This window comes from Mytilus galloprovincialis, chromosome 4 (genome assembly GCF_965363235.1).
Source record: "Mytilus galloprovincialis chromosome 4, xbMytGall1.hap1.1, whole genome shotgun sequence".
In the NCBI taxonomy this organism is placed as follows: domain Eukaryota; kingdom Metazoa; phylum Mollusca; class Bivalvia; order Mytilida; family Mytilidae; genus Mytilus; species Mytilus galloprovincialis.
This window is the reverse complement of record NC_134841.1, coordinates 63271987-63289678: the sequence shown is the minus strand read 5'-3', so window position 1 is coordinate 63289678 and position 17692 is coordinate 63271987. Positions and strand designations below refer to the sequence as shown.

General features: G+C 30.2%; 1 protein-coding gene across 15 annotated transcripts in view; it reads right to left on the bottom strand.

Annotated features, from left to right (window-relative positions):
• The window catches only part of LOC143072675 (rho guanine nucleotide exchange factor 28-like), a 143460-nt gene that overhangs the window by 111984 nt on the left and 13784 nt on the right, over positions 1-17692 (bottom strand). For 13 of the 15 annotated variants that reach the window (XM_076247735.1, XM_076247731.1, XM_076247737.1 and 10 more), the window contains 4 exons: positions 14943-15245; positions 12731-12923; positions 7605-7720; positions 4965-5063 (listed from right to left, as the gene is read on the bottom strand). In XM_076247735.1, coding sequence (XP_076103850.1) covers positions 4965-5063; positions 7605-7720; positions 12731-12923; positions 14943-15245 — 711 coding nt within the window. Of the gene's footprint in view, positions 1-4964; positions 5064-7604; positions 7721-12730; positions 12924-13407; positions 13529-14942; positions 15246-17692 lie in introns of those variants that run through there. The other 2 variants (XM_076247745.1, XM_076247746.1) reach the window with 2 other exon arrangements.

The following is a 17692-nucleotide window of genomic DNA, read 5'->3' as shown; positions in this document are numbered from 1 at the left end:
TTTAAACCCATAATGATTTGTAATGATAAAGATTTCTGATATCCATTTAGCAATATTCTATTGGCATTATTTTATAAAGATTTCTGATATCCATTTAGCAATATTCTATTGGCATTATTTTACATGGTATCACAGCAATATTCATTGGAAATTCATTATTCAATCTACTACTGTGGATTCATTTATTTTCGTGGGTACCAATTTTCGGGGTTTGAGGAAAACTTGCATATTCGTGGATATTTCATTTCGTGGTTTTGGCAAAGTCTACACTCATTCCTTTAGAAAATTTGTAATTCGTTGAACATTTGAATTCGTGGTTCTCCTGTACCCATGAAATCCACGAAAATTGGTATCCAACAAATATTAATGAATCCACAGTATCAGATTACATATAATAGAATAATTATATAAGGTTTTATATATATACTAATATGTGGAGACTGTTGTTTCTTATTTGTGTTTGTAACTATGTATACTGTATTGTTTATTATATTTGTAAAAGAATAATATTACAATGATATTATATTATGCTCTTTGTGAGCCCATTTTATGGAAATAAAGAATCTTCTTTATAAAAAAAATATTTCCTATATAAAATCAACAAATTGATTTTCTTTTTGCATACAATTTGATTTCTTTGTATTCATGCATTGTAAATACTATATAAAAGAGACTACTGTGAATTCATTTATTTTAGTAGGTACCAATTTTGATGGATTGCCGAAAATTTGCCTTTTAGAGAATATATGACCTGTATGATTACATGGTTTTGCCAAAGTCTACATACAACCTGATAAAAATGAGTATTTTGTTGATTATTTAAATTCATGTGTCACCTGTACCAACAAAACCCACAAAAATTAGTATCCAACGAATAATTAAGATTCCACATGAAGCGATACAGTTTTTGACTTCCAAGTACTTACTGGGCTAGACTAGAGCAAAATTGAAATGTTGTACTCTCCCCATGGATACTTGAAATTTCTATTTTAAAATTGTTCACAAAATGTAGAGTTAAAAAAAGGAGGTCATTTTTCATTGCAACTTGCTAAGTAAATACAATGGTACATTTGTACTTTTAAAAAAATACCAAGACCAAAAAATACTGGTTCCCAAGGGTTTACATTTGAAATAAAAATATAAAACTGACTTGTGATATTTAGGCAATATAGGAAAACTGTACTGACATAAGTGGTCTCTAAACACATTAACTCCAAATGGAGCTTTCGTTAGTAGAAGCCATATTAACTATGTGTATCAGTGAGAAAAATGTAAAAGCATAAAAATATAGTATATATACCAATACACATAATTAACAGCGCCTGGTGATGTTTCGTACTGCCTCTGATGAAGGTCCGTTTTGGACCGAAACCAGTCAGGCTACGAAACATCACCAGGCGCTGTTAATTATGTGTATTGGTATATATACTATATTTTTATGACTTGTGATATTTACTCTATTCTCAAATTAATGGAATTTCAAAGAACTTTATACAATAGACATAGTTTTTATCCTAATAACACAAATTATAGGATAAGATTTATGAGTAGTCCCACGACATATAATAATCAGTGAAGAAACTGTAAAGATGAGATGAACTTTAATTAAAGCAGTAAAGGACAAAAAAACCAAATTAAAGAGTGATTCAAAGAATATGTTGCGATATCTTTGGCCTTTTGTTTATTTCAATCCTTGTCCTGCATAGTTACGTCTTAGATGACCACCAACAATTACAAAAAAAGTGACATTCAATATCTATTTTCTCTTTTTTTTTTTATATATATTTGACCTGTCAAAAAAATAAAAATAAACAGCAACATGTATGAGTATGATACATGCTGCTACAAAAGTATGTTCCCTAACTATCAGAGTGATCTTGTGGTAACCTGCTTACCCCCCAAGGTATATGTGGTTGTGAGTTCAATCCTCGGACAGTTAAACTTAATACTTTCTCACCATTTAGGAGTAAGAGCAATGACTGGTTACAAAAGAATGAGAAAACGGATGAGATGGCAAATTATAAGAATAGACGAAGTGAATTCAAGAGTTCAACTCTAACCTTATGTTCAAGACAACCCTTTATTGGACTTAAGGGCACACGATACAGTTTTTATCGCGTATTTACAGTTCGATGAAAATTTCCTTACAGGCTATTTTTTGCCTGATTAAATCAAATATGTAATAAAAAATATACCTTCATGTGCTACTTTTTGAGTAAAATGATATCGAAATTTTGTATATTTGCTTAAAATTCTGATTTGTGGCTTTATTTTACCTTTCGAAAGAAAGTCATAACTTTTTAATTTTAATTTTAAAAGATAATAAATAATTTGTAATTTCTGCATTTTTTATTCAGAAATAATTCATATTTATCAAATGGTCATGAATTGAGAAAAAAACTAATGTAGAAAAATTTGAAAACGGGACCAAAAATTAAGAATCTACATACAGTTAGATTCGGCATATCAAAGAACTCCAATTATTCAATTTTTGATTAAATCAAACAAAGTTTAATTTTGGACCCCGATTTGGACCAACTTAAAAACTGGGCCAATAATAAAAAATCTAAGTACATTTTTAGATTCAGCATATCAAAGAACCACAAAGATTCAATTTTTGTTAAAATCAAACTAAGTTTAATTTTGGACCCTTTGGACCTTAATGTAGACCAATTTGAAAACGGGACCAAAAATTAAGAATCTACATACACAGTAAGATTCGGCATATCAAAGAACCCCAATTATTCAATTTTTGATGAAATTAAACAAAGTTTAATTTTGAACCCTTTGGGCCCCTTATTCCTAAACTGTTGAGACCAAAACTCCCAAAATCAATCCCAACCTTCCTTTTATGGTCATAAACCTTGTGTTTAAATTTCATAGATTTCTGTTTACTTATACTAAAGTTATGGTGCGAAAACAAAGAAAAATGCTTATTTGGGCCCCTTTTTGGCCCCTAATTCCTAAACCATTCGGACATCAACTCCCAAAATGAATCCCAACCTTCCTTTTGTGGTCATAAACCTTGTGTCAAAATTTCATTGATTTCTATTTACTTATATTTAAGTTATTGTGCGAAAACCAAGAATAATGCTTATTTGGGCCCTTTTTGGCCCCTAATTCCTAAACTGTTGGAACCAAAACTCACAAAATCAATCCCAACCTTCCTTTTGTGGTCATAAACCTTGTGTCAAACTTTCATAGATTTCTATTAACTTAAACTAAAGTTATAGTGTGAAAACCAAGAAAATGCTTATTTGGGCCCTTTTTGGCCCCTAATTCCTAAAATGTTGGGACAAAAACTCCCAAAGCCAATCCCAACCTTCCTTTTGTGGTCATAAACATGTGTTAAAATTTCAAAGATTTATATTCACTTTTACTAAAGTTAGAGTGCGAAAACTAAAAGTATTCGGACGACGACGACGACGACGCCAACGTGATACCAATATACGACCAAAAAATTTTCAATTTTTGCGGTCATATAAAAATTGCACTATTTACAGTTTTATAAAATTTGGTCCACATAATCTCCCTGCAAAATGAAACAAAATGTCGATTTAAAAAATAGGGGTCCATGCACTCGTTTTCAAATTAAATCACTTTGAATGATAAAAATCAGTCGAAAAATGCATCTTTTCCCGATATGTCACAGTTTGACGTCGCGAAAATAACATTTTACGTTAGCAACGTCATTACCTCCCCTGTAACTGTATCATATGCCCTTAACACTTTCAGTACTGTAAAAGGGTAGAAAAGCAAAATGTATGGACTGCATAAATAATATTTCACTCAAAACTTTGTCCTAAGGTTATAAAGTGCAACCATGATAATTGCTTTCCCTAAATTTTAAAACAAACAATTAAAATTTACAAATTTGACTGTAACAACTTTTCATAAATAACAGTTCAATAAACTCATTTTTCAAAACAAGTTGTTAATTCTTTTTAAAACAAAAGTACAAAAGATAGAATTTATATTAAATGACATCTCATGGGTATTGCATTCCAATTATAGAAATTCATTTCATTTTCAAATCATCAATAATCTTTGTAATCATTACATCCCCTTTGTGAAAGATAAAATGTTATTTATTAACCAGTTATAACAGCTTGTTAAGACAATCAAAATGCCTTCAGAAACTTTAATGACAAAAAAATTATATGAGCCTGATACAAGACAGGAACAAGTCTATGAGTACATTAGCTACCCGGTACATACTTTAAATGCAGAAATTAATGCATGCATTTGAGGATCACTCATTACTGAGATGGTAAAGATGCAAGACCTAATAAATGTGATTGCAGAAAATTATGAATGTGAGGTTTAATTATGGCTAACATTATACTGTCCCATTTTTTTAAATTACAAAATCATCATAATTATTTCTGAATTTACAGTATTCTAGTACATAATTTTCTTCTAACTAGTCTTTGTCACTATTTATACAGAACTTTACTGATCTCTAAGCTACCAAGTAAAAGGAGTTACCGCTAACTTAAATGAAACATCAGAATTACAGAATTTCATGCATGACTTGTTCTACTTAAATTAAAATGCATTTAGTGCTGACTATTGTCCAATTTGTAAGTTGATCTTTAATGTGTAGCAAATTATTGAAAATTCAAAAATTAAAATTTATTGTGTCCCTTTATTATTGCAGTTTTTAATAAGTGGACTAAAATACAAGAATAGTTATTGTGATTTTCAGGCAAATCTGCGTACAGATATATGTATATGTATCTTATTCAGAACAGGACTTCTTACTAATGCTATACTCACCTAGTCCCATTATTTACATTAACCTCGCAAACATTTCGAAAATTACAGTTTTATTTTTTGGTAAAAGATTTAAATTTTTAAACTCAGCTTTTTACATGAAAATCTTAAGATTCTGAAGAAAACAAGAAACAAACACACACACAAATATAAGCATGATATATGTTTGAAATTAAATTAATACATACCTGCTTGCTGTTCTGGCCAGTCTGTCTGGCTCTGGATTAAGCCACTATTGTTTTGGTTCATACTGTCGACAAAAGCTTGTATGAGATGTATATCTTCCGCTGTAATATTACAACAATAATTATAATACAAAGAATTAACATTTGTACAACAATTCCACTTTACATTTGTTTACATCAGAAGGTTCTATATAAATAAATGAAAGCCAACAAAATCTTTATTACAATTATTCTGCATCTGTTTATGCAATACTTAAGTGTTAGGAAATTAGGAGGGGCTCTAATTGTTATCTTTTCATGTGCAATTTGACAAATGGATGAGATCCAAAAGACAAATACATCTCAAAATTGAATAGCTCTTCATAAAAACTGAAAAGAACTTTTAGCAAGCAAGCTCTCATATCTGATATCCACAACTCAATTACTATTTGATATGATACAAGTCCCAAATATCTGATATCCACAACTCAATTACTATTTGATATGATACAAGTCCCAAATATCTGATATCCACAACTCAATTACTATTTGATATGATACAAGTCCCCACTATCTGATATCCACAACTCAATTACTATTTGATATGATACAAGTCCCCACTATCTGATATCCACAACTCAATTACTATTTGATATGATACAAGTCCCAAATATCTGATATCCACAACTCAATTACTATTTGATATGATACAAGTCCCCAATATCTGATATCCACAACTCAATTACTATTTGATATGATACAAGTCCCCAATATCTGATATCCACAACTCAATTACTATTTGATATGATACAAGTCCCCAATATCTGATATCCACAACTCAATTACTATTTGATATGATACAAGTCCCCCATTTAATACCATGCTGATTTTTGAACTCATCTAAGATTTTCAAAGAGTATCTGAAGATAAATGAAACCCCATCCTGTTTTTCTGTGTGACATCATTACAAGTCCCTCCCTCAATATTTTTTTCTCTTTCCAATTTCAATTTTTTTTTTTGGAGTTTCTTCAAAGTTTTGATGAGTGAAAACCTTCATACAAATTTGAAGATGATCTGAATATATATATATAGATTCCCCTCCCCAAATATTGTCCCCATTGAATTTCAGATATTTCTGCTTCTCTCTATTTTTGTTGTTGAGTGGAAACCATCATCCAATTTAAAAAGGATCTGACAAAAATGAAAGTGCAAGTACAGAAACAACAAAGTGATATTGACAAACTGACTTATGGTTAAAACAGTCCCTCATCTGCAATTTTGGTGATTTTCAATTAAAATTACTTTGGTAATCTGTAAGTCAACTGGTAGGTGACAGGATTATATGTGAAACAATTGTTGTTCTGTAAAAAAAGGAGAACTTGGAACAAGGGATCAAGTGCTTTGCTGAAACCCTGAAAACTTTGAGAGCCGTCATTGCTGGTATAGATCTATAATATTTTTACCATGTAGTTAGCACTGCAATATTAACCAGATGTATCCATCTGTTTGTAACCTGCTAGAAATCAATCCCTTTTTAAGGGCTGTTGATGATAAGGGTTATATTTTAAGTACCTGTTTTGATCAGTTGTTTACAAATATATATGGCCACATGTGTTTACTTATTGCTAATGATTCATAATGAAGATTCTGCAGAAAAAATACAATTCCACCTTGACTAAAGTTCATTTATCTGGTGCCAACATAACAGTAGGGGAAAATGTGTTTAAATATAACAAAATGTACAGCAGTAAGGCTTTTTGATGTTTCAAGGTAAATTTCTACAGCAATCTTAATTCCACTATCAGAATTGGGTTCATATTAACATAGTCATCTTTTGCATGTTTAGATCATATAAATATATGTTATTGGTTAACATTGTGATTTAAATACTTCCTGACAGAGCTACTTTAAAGACAAACCAATCAATCAATTATTTAATCCTATTAGATGATCATTCAAGGACAAGAAAACACGGAAGAATGCCGAAATTCTCGGTCAATGTAATAACACTTTGGTAATAAAATAATATAATTAAATAATAGCAATGATCTGTGATTCGTTTACGATACCATTCCTTTCTACCTGCTGCTGAAGGCATCTATTGTTTATAATTAGCATAATTAACTCATCCTTTTGATGTATTTTAATGACTATACAACTCTAACTGTGTGGATTGTTTTAAAAGTCACTACACTCCTGATTGGCAGCATTCTTTTGATAGAGGGGATGAACGGAAAAAAGACTGAAGAATGTAGAAACTGGGACCGTACAGTGTTTATATATAGTTACTTATTTTAAGAAGTCATTCATAACAATCTACAGATAGAAAGTCAGTAAACATGTTTTCATCTGTTTTTCGATGAATTGACCTGTTAATATGACCTTCTAGCAAGGTACACATTTGTCAACGGAAAAAAAAGGTGAATCCTTAAATCTGACATGCAATAGGGTTGCCCTTTTTCACATCACTTGATTAGACTTTTGTACGATTCCACGTCCTGATAAATCATTACATATTTTTTTTTTCCAATTTGAACAACCTCAAATCCATGGGCACCAAGAATTTTTAACTCGTATATAATTACAGTTTTCTTGATTTTCAAATATCAAACCTATCTTGTTTTCATATCAACACAATCAATCCAAATGGTAATTTGTACTCACCTATAGGTTTCTGTAGATATGTTGTTAGCGTATAATCACCATTCTCTTGGAAATGAATAATACCATGGCGATGAAAAATTGGTCTACGATCCAATCGAACAAAATTCTGACTGTATCTGTAATAAATAAGAAACAAATCTTAACAACAGCTCTAATCATGATTAGTGGTTATTAATTAAGAAATAAACAAATATACCTACAACGAAAGCTAACAAGATGTTGACAAGATTTGTACATAGTTCTATGGGTAGAGATTTATGACATATTACATTTTCATTAAGATAAGACAGAATTAATGCGTTAATAAGCAAGACGAAATTCATTTACTGATAGAAGACCAGAATATTGTAGTAGATATTCTATGGAAATATTGTGGGTTCATTATTATTCGTGGGATAATAATTTATGAATTTAGTGGGCATATGTGAACTACAAATTATTGGAATATACTGTCGCCGTTTTATTTTGCATGTCTAACAGGGCAGATCCAGCCATTTTAAAAAAGAGGGGGGGGGGCAGGGGGGTCCCAACCCAGGACAAAGGGGGGGGTTCCAACTATATGTCCCCATTCAAATGCATTAATCGGCCAAAAAAAGGGTTGGTTCCAACCCACAGAACCCCCCTTGGATCCGCCAATGTCTAATGTGTATGTTTTTTATGTTTTGCAAGTCTTAATATTGTGTAATGTGTTGTTATTGTAATTATTCTGCAAAAAGCTCTACAAAGCTCTACAGAGCATATCTTTGTAAAGTCTCATGTAAACTAGACTTTAAACAAAATGTTCTCTTCTAAAAGGTACAATTTTTTGATAGGTGAATATTTCTAATATTTCAATAGATACAATGTTTGTGAATGTGAATGCCATCATTTTTGCCATGCTGCCCATCAAGGGGCCCTTATAAGTATTCTTATTCAAATTTGATGAAAACTTTTGTAAAGCTATGAAATCAAATACAAACGACTTTTTTTAAATTTTTTTCTTCATTCACAAAAATTGGTACGAACGACAAATAAATGATATATTGTGATTTCAAGCTTTAAACGTCCTTGACCTTAATATTTTGGGGTATGATTGTTTCATGTTAAGGTTAATCAAGTAAGAGCTTCAGACATACCAATTTGAAACATGTTAATTCTCTTTATTTACACAAATTGACATAACTGTACATAGAATGTATGCAATTTTAAATATGACTTTGACCTTGCAGGAAGAATTTACACATTCCCTCTGGTAATGGAAAATAATCATTTACTTAGAATTGTAAAATAAAACCAGGTGCTCCGCAGGGCGCAGCTTTATACGACCGCAGAGGTCGAACCGTGAACAGTTGGGGCAAGTATGGACAAAACATTCAAGCGTGATACAGCTCTGAATTTGGATTGTGATCAAATTTTTGACATTACATGGTTTTTTTTTACACAAAACAAATGTCAAGATTTTACAAATCAATTAAAGATTTCTTCTTCAAACTTTTTAAATCTAAAATTAAATAGTTGACACAGCATAGGTTTCTGACACAGAATGAATGTGGTCTAATGAACTTAAAAGTTTTTTTTTGCCTTTGAGCAATTCACTATGCTGTTGAATATTAATCCTCTCAAAAAAATGTTTGAAGAAATTTTCTTTTTATTTATGAAATCTGAAATGAGAAAAATTTAAACCCCCCCCCCCCTTTTTTTTTCACATCCCCGCTTCCCTTTTTCCAAAACTGATATTAATTCAAATTTCTAATGGAGTTTGCAACAATAACTACTCTTTTAAATACATCATAAAATATTAAAATGTAAAATAAAGTGTTTGTTATCACTGAATGGTAAAGATTGGTTGGTAGTAAAAGTGAATATACATTGTTTATTGTATAAAACAATAAAAAAAACTTCATCAGCAACATTTTATATTTGCAAATTTCCAATGAAGTTATTTACATAAAGTTATTGGCAAATAAAAATAGAAAATGACATCATAGTCATGTCTGGCAAATGTCCAACATACATTATCTAAAAACATTTTAGATAAGATAAGGAAAAAAAGCTTCATCAGCAACATTTTATATTGGCAAATTTCCAATGAAGTTATTTACATAAAGTTATTGGCAAATAAAAATAGAAAATGACATCATAGTCATGTCTGGCAAATTTCCAACATATATTATCAACTACTATTCTATACAAAGAAAGATAACTCCAATTGAAAATTAATTGCTATTGCACAATATTGTGCAATTAGATATTTCTTGCTATTGTGCAATACTGTGCAATTGAAAATTTCTTGCTATTGCACAATACTTGATATGGAATCCTGATTTGGACCAACTTGAAAACTGGGCCCATAATCAAAAATTAAAGTACATATTTAGATAAAGCATATCAAATAAGCCCAAGAATTTAATTTTTGTTAAAATCAAACTTAGTTTAATTTTGGACCCTTTGGACCTTAATGTAGACCAATTTGAAAACTGGACCAAAAATTAAGAATCTACATACACAGTTAGATTTGGCATATCAAAGAACCCCAATTATTCAATTTTTGATGAAAACAAACAAAGTTTAATTTTGGACCCCAATTTGGACTAACTTGAAAACTAGGCCAATATATAATTAAAAATCTAAGTACATTTTTAGATTCAGCATATCAAAGAACCCCAAGGATTTAATTTTTGTTAAAATCAAACTAAGTTTAATTTTGGACCCTTTGGACCTTAATGTAGACCAATTTGAAAACGGGACCAAAAATTAAGAATCTACATACATAGTTAGATTCAGCATATCAAAGAACCCCAATTATTCAATTTTTGATGAAATCACACAAAGTTCAATTTTGGACCCTTTGGGCCCCTTATTCCTAAACTGTTAGGACCAAAACTCCCAAAATCAAGTCCAACTTTCCTTTTATGGTCATAAACCTTGTGTTTAAATTTCATAGATTTCTATTTACTTATACTAAAGTTATGGTGCAAAAACCAAGAATAATGCTTATTTGGGCCCTTTTTTGGCCCTTAATTCCTAAACTGTTGGAACCAAAACTCCCAAAATTAATCCCAACCTTCCTTTTGTGGTCATAAACCTTGTGTCAAAATTTCATAGATTTCTATTCACTTTTACTAAAGTTATAGTGCGAAAACCAAGAAAATGCTTATTTGGGCCCTATTTTGGCCCCTAATTCCTAAAATGTTGGGACCAAAACTCCCAAAATCAATCCCAACCTTCCTTTTGTGGTCATAAACCTTGTGTTAAAATTTCATTGATTTCTATTCACTTTTACTAAAGTTAGAGTGTGAAAACTAAAAGTATTCGGACGACGACGACGACGACGCCAACGTGATAGCAATATACGACCAAAAAATTAAAATTTTTGCGGTCGTATAAAAAGGGTCATCAATTTTCTAACTGATAGGATATTAATACAACATTGTATATGGGTACATAGAGGATATGTTAAGCAGAACTATATTTAACTAAGTTTGTGACCTTGACCTAGAAAACAGGACATAATGCAAACAATTGAAATAACTCATGAACCTTCACCTTTTGGTTAAATACAATGAGAAAAGTTTCATTAATGTATTAAAGGTATACAAAGTCAGAGCTATAAACTATTTTTTAGAAAGATACCTCTAAAAGTTGAATAAGTAAAGTGGGGTTAAGCCTTATTGCTTAACTGTTCATTAAATAATTTACAATTCAAAAGATAACAGAATAAGCAACAGAGTTTCTGGTGTGTAAAACAAAACTTTTGAAAAAAATTGTTTATTTCAAAATTGGTTTAAGAAGTCACCTTAAGCTACACCAGTAGTTCATTAATTACAATAAAAGGGGAAAATATCAATTAGTTATAATCTGTATCAAATGTAGTAACCCCTTACTTTATATTAGGAATATAAAATTCACTTTAAGTCTTAAACCACAGGAAACCCTTATATCTGAGAGTATATACAATAAATATGCCATGAGTCATGACAAACAGGAAAACATACAAGAAAATTGTCAAACCCCAACTTAGAAGATCAAAGCTTAAGACTCTTTGCTGTTGTTTTTTCTAGGAAACTAACAGGTTGCAATTTAGATTTTCTATGAAAAAAGGGTGGTAGCATCCACAGAGACAAGAGTTATTTTTTGAAAACATGTTAAGCTAGCAAATTCTAGCTACTTATATTAAGACTACTTATTTACTAAAAGAATAATGAGTATTATTTGAACATAAACCAATATTTGTGAATTATATATGTGATAGTACTTTTATTAGTATTTTGGTTGATAAAAAACATTTATATCAAAAATAGAAACTTTTATCAGTATCTTCATAATTTGTTCTTTTTATAATATATATCAAATTATTAGATTTTATACTGAGATACTGTGGTAAAGATAGTACTTATTTTTACGATTTGATACACAAATTTAAGATATAGCTTTTCACGAACAGAAAGGGAAATTTCTATTGATTTCAATTAAACCATCATAAAAAGTGTTACATGTTGCATAAAACTGATACAGGTGTCATAGCAAATTAGAACACTTTAATTGTATAAAATTCTAACATGACGTCCTTCAAATGCTTTGGAGTACACACCTGTGGTAAAATATGAATATATTGCCTGGGCTGTTCCGATCGTACACCCACATCATTGCTTTTTTATGAATGAGCTTCCCCACATCATATGGTGCTTCAAAAATGATTTGATAGTCTTAATATAAGTAGCTAGAATCTGCCAGCTTAACATGTTATCTAAAAATAACTCTTGTCTCTATGGATGCTACCACCCCTTTTTCATAGAAAATCTAAATTGCAACCTGCTAGTTTCCTAGAAAAAACAATCATATGTGGTTGTGGGTAACAATAACGTAAGAATATAAGCTTTTAAGGGAAAATACACACTTGTGAAGACGACCACGGACGACGACGACGCCAACGTGATACCAATATACGACCAAAAATTTTCAATTTTTGCGGTCGTATAAAAATGAATCCACAGTACTTACATTTTTGAAGAAGTTTATATTACAGGCATTCACTTCTGGGGGGATGAAAAGGACAGCTATGGGGTCACATGAATAGTAGTACAAGCTTATTAAACAATAAAAACAACCACAGCAATGGTGCTTCAAAAATGTAAACAACTACTAACTCAGTTAACAATTCTGTAAGTTCTGTGTAACCATGCTCCGCTGCTATTTCTCTCGGCAAGTAACCATGACGATTTGGTGTTTTTAATGCTATATCTCCTCCAGGTTTGTCCAAGAAAAATGATGCCACTCTAAACAGTCCTAACTGTGCAGTAAAATGTAATAAAGTTGACTTGTCCAGAGGCTGAGTTATATCTACAATCATAAAACAAATCTATATATTCATAGCACATGTCATGTTAGGCTAATACTGGAAAAGTTTCATTTTCAATATAAATGTATGTATTAGTTTTCAAAATAAGATTTTGTTATTACATGAAAATATTTATAAAAATCCAGATACATGTATCCATAATATTTTCAGAATACAGGAATTGAGAATTTTGAGATGTGTAATAAACTTCCAAGAAAACATTACTAGTGAATCTTAATACAATGTAAATGTATATTTAAAATATCTACATTACATAATTCTATTTAAAAGTGATACTTCAAATAAAAACTTATAACAAATCAAAAGTGAAACATACATGTATAAAAAAAAAATAGTTATTTGTGTCTAATATTATCTTAATCTGACATGTCATCTTTTTATCATATGATTTCCTAATATTGTTTATAAAAGTATTTAAGGAAACGAAATAAATTCTGCAAAAAAGAGTCAAATTCAGTACAATACCTTATTAACACAAATATGTAATCCTGATCACTGAAATTAATTACAAGTGTATGTTTCCAGTGAAATAAACGATTATTTATTTACATGAACACAATCAGCCTAGTCATGAATCTGAATCCTTGTGCGTATCATCATACTTAGGCCACTTTATATTTTCATATTTATTCCCACACTAACTTCAATCACTTTTTATCTTTTTTTCATTTAGACTTATGTAACTTCCTCAAGAAAAAAAAAAATCCAGATTTTCTCAAGGAAGACACTTCCAAGGACAGTTTAGACAATTTATACCAATCTCTTTATCAGAGGAAACTTATTTCATTCAAATTTTTACAATAAAATAGGATAAGGCTAACAAAATACACTTTGCATAATGAAAATCATTATTATCTACATTAAAGGACAAAATATGAAGTATAGAAAATAAAAGGACCAAATCAAATGCATTATTTGACCAAGATATTGCATAAATGACAAAATGTACAGAAATAAAAAACAAATAATTTTAAACATTGGCCTAAAAAATAACAGTATATTTCTATCAGGAACCCATATAATTACTAATATCCTGAGTTTATTTATACATGTACATGTATGATTATCTATACAGATCAATAATATAAAACATGTCGTTTTCTACAAAATATAAATCTGTCAATAAAACTATAAATGAGGTAATATTGAGTGTTTGCTGGAGTTTCAAATTCAGCTAGTTATATCCATGTAAAAAAAGCCCCCTATTTCAATAAACGTTAAGACATGCACATGTACAGGAACTGATAAAAAGTATATTTATTTGAATTTTATAATAATGCTGCAGGAATATCTGCATGGGAATGTTTTTCTAGGTCACTCTGTCACTTCAAAAATAAGTATTGACCTACATGTATCTAGTATACATTTTGTACATCAAAGAGTATGCAAGTTACTTGTAATATAACTAATTACCTCCAAATGGCATTTTTTAAGATCATTTATTATAGACTTTTACATTCTTTAATGCAAGAGTGATCAGAAATTGTTTAATATGTGTATGATGTAAATAAATATCTTTTTCATGAATGTAAAAGCGCAAAATTTCTATAAAACGATCATTTGCTCATATCAAACCTAGTGTTATTCCTTGGCAACATCTTATGTTCATAGCTGCAATTGTGACCTATAGTACAAACATGTACCTGAAGTAAACTACTAAATATTAGAAGCACTTTACGTTTTGATCTAACATTAGTAAACTTATTATTCTGTAATTAAGCCTTTTCCATAGTTACTTTAACACTGGTGCATGCCACTCTACATACTATGCAATTGATGTTTACTTCAATTTATTCTTTTGACTGGTAGTTTATACATGTATAGGTGAACATCAAATGATGCAACACATCTACTTTATCCTAAGAGAAACATTGTGCAGGTGACAGGATGTTGACAGAGATTTCATTGATGTTTAGAAAGAATTAAATAGGCTGTAAAAAGTGTAGATAAAAAGAGTAACCTAGACAGGTGCAAACGATTTTCTTTTATTTAATCATTACCTGTTGTTTTAAAATCTCCAAGTACTGTCCAATGTTCTGGTATTTGCACTTCTAAATGGGTTAATGCAGTATAAAGTCTGTCATCAAGTGTATCCAAGATTTCATTAGAAAGGTCAAAGTCATCTGACCTTACAAGTTCAAGGTCATCCAAGGAATTACTGTTATACACACTATTAATAAGATACCATGCTAAATAATAGGTACTGTCTTTGTAATACTGGAAGGCTGATGTTGCTAGGATACACAGTTCGTTGTTAAGGTAGCCGCAGAAGTTCAACTGAAGCTGTTCTTCAAAATCATGTTCTGCAAAAGAAATAAAATTAATTGGTTTCTTCTCTTTTCTACTTTTTCTTGGCTTTGGTCAAATGTAATATGTTTATTTCAGAACTGACATAAGCTTCATAATTATGTATAAGCTCATTTTTTCATTAGTTTTTACCTTCTTGTTGTCAAGGTCTCAGGCATTCATTAGCTTTATGACTATAAAATAAAGAATTGAGATGAGAAATACGTCAAAGAGACAACAACCTGACCAAATAGCAGATAACAGCCAAAGGCCATCAATGGGTATTTAACACAGCAAGAAAATCCTGCAACCAAAGGTGGGATTCGGCTGGCCATGTAGTGTTGTACTGTGGTTTCCTATGCTATTTATTCTTAATAATTCAATAGATTGAAGATATTTATGAATCTCAGTGGTCAACATTTTACAAATTTACTTTAAGCTTGTTTGGAGATTTGTTTTGAACCTGGAAAATTGGTTTCTGTGAAATTAAATGAATCCAGATTAATTCGTCATCTTCTTTAAAGTAGTTAGTACACTGAGTATAAAAGTCTTCCATTCTGGTTCACAAGACAAAAATAGTTACATATAGTCTCCATTGTGTAATGTACTGTGATAATTATATTATTATTGATGTCAACATGAAGATATAATATTGTTTATGACTATTTACACCTGACAAAGTTGTTGTACCTGTACTAATTACCTGTTAGTACCTGTAGGTTAGGTTATTTTAGGAATAGAAAATACAAATGTTATCATCATAACAAAATCTTTTTATAGCTACAATTAATGTAAATGATGAACTATGATGTTAACTTACATATGAAATGAACAATGAATGAGAATTATTTTCCAAGTCAGATAATTATAATACAACTCCGTCATACACATCATGGGAATATGTTTTTTTTAGTGGTTGAAACAGTAATGCCTTTAATTGTAACACAATAAAATGATGCAATATATTTTTTCTGTAATTATTACGGGTTACTGGCCTGGAATAGATCAAACCTTCCCTGAAGTAAATCTTTGCCTAATTTCAAAGATCTTTTAAGTTAAGACTCTTAATCCTTGACTTTAGTCAATGCAGCATTTAAAAGTTATGCCCATGAAAATTTAAATTCTCTAAAATGTATACTTATAAAAATAATTTACATGGATATCTTACTTCTTACATTTTAAAGCATATTTGTCATTTCTAGCAAAAAAGAATCCCTAGAAATGTTCCATGCACTGCCAGATAAACATAAATTTCAAGAATAGAAGAATTTATAAGGCATATATATATATCAGAGGGGGATTTAGAGGGGGCCCGGGCCCGGCCCCCTTTTTTGTAAAAAATTTGGTTGCATATAAAGGGAATCACTGAAGCGTGACTGGAGTGGGCCCCCTCTTAGGCAGTCAGTGCGCCCCCACTTATGAAAATTTTTAGATCCGCCAGTGTATATGCTGGCTGTGCCAACACAATACATGCTTTTCCTCAAAGTCACTAAATTTACCCTGATATCACACAAATGTGTTACTTTACCATGATTTTGCATTTAATACTTGGACTCACTGATATATTATCATACCCATATAAAATTCCAATAGATGTATATAGACATGATATATGCTCAGAAAAATTGCAAAAGGTATATACTTTTATTAATTTTCAAAGCAAAAGCAAAATTGATTTTAGCATTAAAAAATCTAAAAGTGCAGATGTTCTTTAAGAAAACCTAAGATAGACAGCACAGTATCAAAAATACATTACAGCAATTCTTAACATAATATCAAACAGATTTACCCAATTAATAATCACTTAATATATTTATCTATAGCTTTAACAAACATTTCACTAATAATTACACATACCTAAATTCAAAGACATTCATTATATTCTTAATCCAAAAAGAAATCAAAAACATTCCAGGGATAAAATGACAGAAATGAGTATATATCTTACAACACTTACAAAAAACAACCTTGATATACATTTATGTAGTTCTGGACCTTAATTAACAAATACTGAGGTTAAACAAGGTTATTGAGGAAATGAACGACCATGATTGGCATTATATATTTCTGATCACCTCTATGTTTGTTATCGACCATAAAAAGAAGAAATAAAACCAAAGTTTATGTATGAATAGTATCTGATATCAGTTACCTATGTTAACAAATATGTCAAGTCCAGGAACTGATTAAGAAATTATGTTAATACCAACAAAAAGAATATTTGACTTTTTTAAAGACATTATAATTCAAACATAATTAATAAGAAGAAATCCTATTTTTTTTTAAATTACAAATTAAATTTTTTGACAAATCTTTCAAAAATGACTATAAATTTACTACAAAAATTAATTACTGTTCCTGGATGATCTTTCATTAGAAATTATGAGACAAAAATATAAGCTGCCAATACATAAAGAGTTATTATATGACTTAAATGGGAATCCCATCAGTGGTTTTAATTTGT